Raw genomic sequence first — 6,433 nt, forward strand, 5'->3', positions numbered from 1 at the left:
GAGCACGTACGAGCCGGCGGGCGCGCTCCTGTAGACGTACTGCGCCAGCCACCACTGCACCGTCATGTTCCAGTGCCGCATGCCGTCGCGCACGCGCACGCAGAAGTCCGTGCCGAAGCAGTCGATGTTGCGGACGGTCTCGTAGTCGTACTCCAGCGAGGCCGCCTTCTCCGGACTGGGGGTGGGGGCGAGGGTGGGGACAGACATGCCGCTCAGCCAGGCCCCCCGCTGTGGCGACTGCCCAGCCCCGCTGCTAGGGGTCGAGGGGCCGCGGGCTGACCGGCGGCTCGGGCAGGGGTTGGGGCGGCCCTGGGGGAGCCCGGGGCCCAGCTTAACAGCGGGGGTCTCTCAAACAGGGCTGCCCCGGCCTCCACAGCGGTCAGGCCACGGCTGCGGCCGCGAGTCCTCAGCACCTCACCCTTCTCTCGGCTCAGCCGCCAGCGAAGGGCCCTTCGGTGGCCGCTGAGCTCAGTGCTGGGACAGGCCTGCAGGGTGCCCTCCCCGCGCCGGCCGGCCGCCAGTGAGGCAGCGGCCTGTGGGCGGGGCGGCCTCGGGCTGCCGGAGACCTGGGCATGCCTTAGGGCTTATCCAGAAAAGCTGCTCCAAGGGCCTCTCCTGCTACTGGTCTTTGAGTCTGTTCAACTGGGGCTGTGCCTGCTCCCCAAGCCCTGCTGTAGATGGCAGGCGGGCGCCATCAGCGCTGGAGAAGGCTTCAGTTCCTCCGGAGTTTGTCTGGGCACTCTCCAGCCGCAGGGCAGTGACCGCAACTCCCCATGGGGACGCGGAGTCGCCCTTCCGGGCAGGGAAGAGGCCCGGCCGCTAGGAGCGGGAGCCATCCCCTCCACTCAGGAGGGACTTCCTCAGCAACAGCTGAGGGTGGGGTGGGGCAAGGCCGGCATCAGGCGACCCCTAGGGCTTCCGGAGCAGCCGCCAGGAATGGTGTTGCCCTCCCTCCACACAGGACAGCAAGGTCAGGGATGCCGCTGCCATAGAAAAGGCCACCGCCAGCCCGTGCGGACATGGGGAGGACGCGGGCTTGTAGCAACTGGGGCGGCTGGGGGATGCTCTTTCTGGAGCAACAAAGAACATGCCTTTGGTGAGGAGGGGCGGGCCCTGGTTGCTAAGAAACCTGCTTCCCTAGCAAACTGGGGTGGTCCAGTTGCTTAGCAACAAAGGGCTCCCCATGGGGCAGCCAAGAATCATCGGGTGACTGGGGTAACCCTGCTGGACGCAAGGTCCCGCGTTGCTTTTCCAGAACAATGCGCCATCCCAAGGGGGTGGCAGCTAGCAACAGGGGCAAGCTGGGTACCAGGGCTGTCTCCCTAGGCCGGGGAGAGCGGGCTCGGCGGCACGGAGCGACCCTGCCTGCCGCTCGTGGGGCCCGCCCTGCTCCCCGCTCTCCTCCCGGCTAGGGGCAGGGCCAGCCCCCGCTGAGGGGGCTGCGGGGGCCGGCCTGGTCTCGGGAAGCCTCCCTCCCGCTGCCTGACCTGCTGGGGGGTGGGCATTGGAGGGTGGGGCCGCCCCCGGCCCGGGCTTTGGCGGCCACGGGGTAGGCCCCGAAGCCGGCGGCAATGCAGCCGCACTCGGCCGCAATCCAGGCCACGTAGAAGCGCATGCGGAAGGCGAAGAAGACGGGGATCATGTAGAAGAGGCGGGCGGGCAGCGGGCGGGCGTAGAAGGCGTCCTCGCGCACGGCCTCCAGGGGGAAGAGGTGGGAGGACAGCAGGAAGAGCAGGCCGAAGAGCGGCGCCGGCCAGGCGCGGCGCAGCAGGGGCCGCAGGCTGGGCACGGCCCCCGGGAAGGGCTGCTCCAGCCAGTCCAGGTAGGTGCGGTAGCGGAAGAACGGGCCTGTGCGGAGGGAGGGAGGGAGGGAGGCCGGTCAGTCTGGGCCGCGGGCGGCGGGGCTGTGGAAGTGAGGCGGGCGGGCAGGAGCAGGCGGAGAGGGCAGGGAGCCAGCAGAGACTGAGGGCGCCCGCAGGAGTCCGGGGGGGCCGGGAGCGAAAAGCTAGAGGCCAGCGGAGGGAAGAGGCGGCGAGACAGACTGGGAGAGGGGCGCAGACTCCCGAGAGTGGGGGGCCCTGGGGTGCCGACACGGGTGGAGGCCGACCAGAGACGGGGTGGTCTGGGCGGGAAGGGCAACGGGAAGCAGAGCAGAAATCAGGGGTGCTGGGGCAGACTCCGGGCCCTCCGACAGGGGCGTCAGGGGCGTCGGGACTGAGGGCTGGGTCGGGCGAGGAGTGAGAGGGGCCTGGCCAGGGCAGGCGGCGGCGGCGTGGGGACAGACAGGACAGGCATCGGGAGGTCACAGTGCATCGGGGCCGCTGAAGGCCAGAGCAGAGTGGGGGGGGTTGGGGCTGAGGCTAAGGGCGGAGGTTTCATTCTGGGCGAGGCAACGCCTCCAGCCTCCACAGGGCGACAGGCACACTCTGGCTCTACAGACACATCAGGCAGCGCTTGGAAAGGTGGTTAAAGAAAATGAAAGCCTGTGTGGTCGGCATGGGGAGACAACCTGGCCGGGCGGTGGGATGGTAACAGCAAACCAATGGGCACTCCGGGGGCTGCCCTGGTGGCACAGGGGTAAGGCTCAGCGATACCAGTCTAACACCAATCGCTGCGGCGCAAGTTCGATCCCCGAGCAGGGAGGGACCCCAGGGCGCAGCAGGCCTCTCCTGTCTCCCCGCTGCCCCCTCAGCAGTGGAGCTCAGTCAGTCTGCCTGTGCTGCTCCCCACTGCCTCTGGGATCATCTTACCCCCACAGCTCTGGCCTAGACCCCAAGTCTTGCATGGCGCCCCAGTGGCCAACAGCTGCAATTGCTGCGCGGGCCAGGACCGCTGAGTCACAGCGAGGGCTGAGTGGTCAAATGTCTCTGCTCTTCTCAAAACTGAGACTTAAACACTAAGGCTTGTTCCTGAGGACCGAACACGTCTAGTCTCAAACACAGCGAGTCAGAGGATGGCTCAGACCGTCTACCTAGTTACTTATGTGGTGACGATCGAGCCGTGGTTTTCGTGACCAGGACAAAAAAAAGAACCCGCAGAAAAAAGCAAATGCGACCCTAAACTGGGAATTCGTCGCCAGAGTGGTAAAAACACGAAGCTTACGTGGCTCTGTCTGCCTAATCTCGTTTGCTCCCCGTCAGCTACAAGGAATCAGTCAGCAGATCGGCCTGTCACTGCCCCGGAGAAGCCGGACCGGGCAGAGCCGGCCCTGGGGGCGGAGGCTGGGAGCACACGGACAGACGGCAGGAGGGGGGTGCAGCAGGCAGCCGGCGTGGGAGGGGCCGCTCACCGGTCATGATTCCCACGTAGCAGTAGCTGTAGCTGAGCGTCTCCATCAGAGAGGGCACGTCCGGCAGCAGCCCCAGGCCGGGCCCCTTGCTGAAGCCGGTGGCCAGCTCCTTCCGCTGGGCCAGATGCAGGTCCTGGACTTCACTGGCCAGGCTCACCAGCTGCGGGGAGGCGCGTGGTGGGGGCGGGTCAGGCCTGGGTCCTTCCCCACACCCAGCGCCGGCCGCATGATGGGGCTGAGTCTGCCGGGAGGCAGCTAGGCACAGCCAGAGCGGCTCCTGACTCACCTGCAGACCCTGGCCTCGGGGTTCCCTGTAGCGGGGGCTTCCGCTACCCCCTCGGCCTCTACCACAATTACACACGCCTAGCTGCGTCCCTCTGCACCTCCTCCCCGGCCTCAAACTTACTCATCAACTTGCCTCTGTCACCAATACTGATGCCCACTGGGCACCTCTCACACTTCCCACCTGCAGTGCGGAGTGTGGTTCCGCCCGCTCTTCTGGGTGCACACCGAGCCCCTCTCCAGGCCCCGTGAACGTCACAGCCTCCGGCTAACCGCTCGCGCCAGAAGCCCCTCTGGGTCTCCTGGCCTGCAGTCCGTCAGTGCCTCCGGTGTGGACTGAGCACGCCTGGCTGCCCCCCACCCCCGGGGGGCGCGCACGGGCTCCCACCTTCAGCCTCTTCCGCTTTGCCGGAGGGAGCCCAGGCGGATGGAGGAAGGCAGAACGCGGGCGGCGTTCGGACCCCTCGTAGGGGCAGCCTGGGCTGGCAGAGCCTTGAGGGCTCCAGAAGGCGAGTGAAGCGCCCTCCCGGTTCCCACCCGGCTCTCCTCTCGCCCCCTTGGGCCCAGGCTTCCAGCACACCCCTCCCGGCCCCTCCACGCCAGCCCCCGCCGTGAGGCACGTGCCAGACTGAACCACGTGCGGGAAGCGCCAGGCTGCCTGACGGTGCTGGGCCGGGCTGAGGGCCCTTCTCGCCCCAGCCTGCGAGAACGCCCAGCCTCTGGAGGAAGTGTTTTTACGTATCTGGCTACCTGATCTTTTGTGATAAAAAGGTGACACCAACCCCTTCCAGGGGCTCCTGGGCCACCGGAAGGTGCCCAGACGCCTCACTTTGGCCTTCCTTCCCCTGAGGAAAAGCCGCAGGGCTGGGTGTGTGTAAGGCAGCTCAGCCAGCTCCCCTGTACACGTGCTGCTCCCTGCACCCAAAAGGCGCCTTCTCCAAGTCTCCCCGAGCCTGCCAAGCGCTGCCTTGAACCCCCGAGGCCGGGAACCCAGACACCACTGAACGACCCGTTTCACGGCTCTGAGTAGGGACCGTGACTTTTCAGGCTGGCCCGTGGCCTGGGGCTGTCCACCCATCTTCCAGGGGGTTTCAGCCAGACTGGGTGTTCCGGCCTGCAAGCCGGTCCTCCTAGGGTGGGTCTTTGCAAGACGGCTTGCTACAAAGATGCAAGGAACGGAGGTGGACACTTACTTCTGCTTCCTGCTGTTCCATTACTTGGGGATACATCTTTACCCCAGGGAAGAGCTGACGGGCAAAGTCCCACCTGCCCCCCAGGGTTTGGGATACAAAACTCCACCCCCCATGTCTCCTCCCCACAGTGGCTTCCGGAGGGGGTGAAGGTGAGGAGCAGGGCATGATGGAGTCTGACCTTCAGTGTCAGCAGCAGCTGGACGGCATTGGTGAAGGGCGTGGGAGTGGGCAGGCCCAGCAGACTGAGTGCGCGGAAGAACAGGAGGTAGGAGAAGGTCCAGGCCAGGGCCAGGGCGTGGCAGGAGCTGGGCAAAGGCAGGAGGCTGCTGGGCTGGACACAGGACCTGGCCTTGTCCTCCCCCAGATTCTAGCTACAGATTCTCCCCACCTCCAGGGACCAGAAATGAGGGGGTGGGGCTGTGAGCAAGGCTCAAACAGAACAGAAGGGGTGCAGCCACTTAGAGGCGTGAGAAGAGCATGAAGAAGGGTTGAGGGAGGCTTGGGGTGAAGAACCTTCTTCAGCTCTCCATTTTCCGGAAGAAGGGGGGAGGGGAGGGGAGGAGAAGAGGAGGAGGGGGGAGGAGAGAAAGAGCAGGCCACAAGGAGAGGGAGAGCCAGAGGGAGCAGAGGGGGGAGAAGGCTCGGGAATGGAAGGATTGACAGCGAGGGTGGCTTCTCCCCACCCACCACACGGAGGGAAGGAAGGGGACAGACGCAGGGGCGAGGCCAGACAAGGGCGGGAGAAGAAACACTGAAGACACATGGCCTAGCGACTGCAGAGATCAGCAAGACACCAGAGAATGAGCCTGAAATGAAGAAAGACCCAAAGGGCAAACAGGTTGCTTCTTGCTTCCTCCTGCCCCTCCCGTCTCCTCTCCCACCCCCAAGTCTCACCAGGGCTGGGCCTGAATGAGTGCCCAGGTCCCCAGTATGGTGATCAGAGAATGCAAGGTGTGGGGGCCACAGGTGAACAAGGTGAGCCCCAGGCCCACAGCTGCTGCCCCCCATCTCTTCAAGCCAGGTCCTGCAGGGAGAAAGGACAGCATAAGCCCAGAACCTTCCAAAGGGCCCCCGCCTGGGTCCTTCCCCCCCTTATTTTCCACTGGAGAGGGAACCTGACTCACCAGCTTTCTTAAAGAGGAAGCCGATGGGGATGGAGATAAGAAGAACCACCAGATAGGTCCATTCTTCAGGCGACATGGTCTGGGGGAGGGGCCGATGGTCAGATCCCAGCACGGGGTGGGGGGGCGGGGGTGGCCCCCGTCTCGCTCCGGAAACTCAGGAGTCCACTCCCGTGGTCCCCAATGGGCAAGGTTTCTTTGACCACACAGGAGTCCGGACCCTTCGGGAATTTCCTCCTCTGAGGACGGAGTGGCCCACCTACCTCCACACCCCGGCTGCCATCCCAGGCGGCTCGTTCTCCTTTTCTTTGAGAACCCACAATTCCAGACCCCCCCACCCCCTCCTTGGAGAATCCGGGATCCCGCCCCTCCCGCCTGATCCCCCCTTCCAGAACCCCCACTCCAGGCCCCCAGCCCGGCCTCTCCCGGCGCTCAGGCCCCTCTCCCACCAAAGCGCGGGGCGCGGGGCGCGGGGCCCTCCCAGCCCGCCGGCTCGCGCGCACCCCCGCGCGGGTCAGATCCAGTCTCCGGGGCAAAGCCACAGGCAG

The 6,433-nt window shown here is 65.8% G+C and overlaps 1 protein-coding gene across 2 annotated transcripts in view; it reads right to left on the minus strand.

The window, feature by feature from the left end:
• The window catches only part of MBOAT7 (membrane bound O-acyltransferase domain containing 7), a 9,515-nt gene extending 3,304 nt beyond the window's left edge, over nt 1-6,211 (minus strand). Inside the window, exons 1-7 of one of the 2 annotated variants that reach the window (XM_004694301.2) lie at nt 6,149-6,211; nt 5,889-5,967; nt 5,659-5,788; nt 4,943-5,069; nt 3,290-3,449; nt 1,488-1,848; nt 2-175 (exon numbers count right to left, since the gene is read on the minus strand). In XM_004694301.2, coding sequence (XP_004694358.1) covers nt 2-175; nt 1,488-1,848; nt 3,290-3,449; nt 4,943-5,069; nt 5,659-5,788; nt 5,889-5,964 — 1,028 coding nt within the window. In that variant the 5' untranslated portion in view covers nt 5,965-5,967; nt 6,149-6,211. Of the gene's footprint in view, nt 1; nt 176-1,487; nt 1,849-3,289; nt 3,450-4,942; nt 5,070-5,658; nt 5,789-5,888; nt 5,968-6,148 lie in introns of those variants that run through there. The other variant, XM_004694302.2, reaches the window with a different exon arrangement.
• Between the last annotated feature and the right edge of the window lie 222 nt (nt 6,212-6,433).

The sequence above is a fragment of the Condylura cristata genome, unplaced genomic scaffold, assembly GCF_000260355.1.
Source record: "Condylura cristata isolate star-nosed mole 26May11 unplaced genomic scaffold, ConCri1.0 scaffold00041, whole genome shotgun sequence".
Classification (NCBI taxonomy): Eukaryota; Metazoa; Chordata; class Mammalia; order Eulipotyphla; family Talpidae; genus Condylura; species Condylura cristata.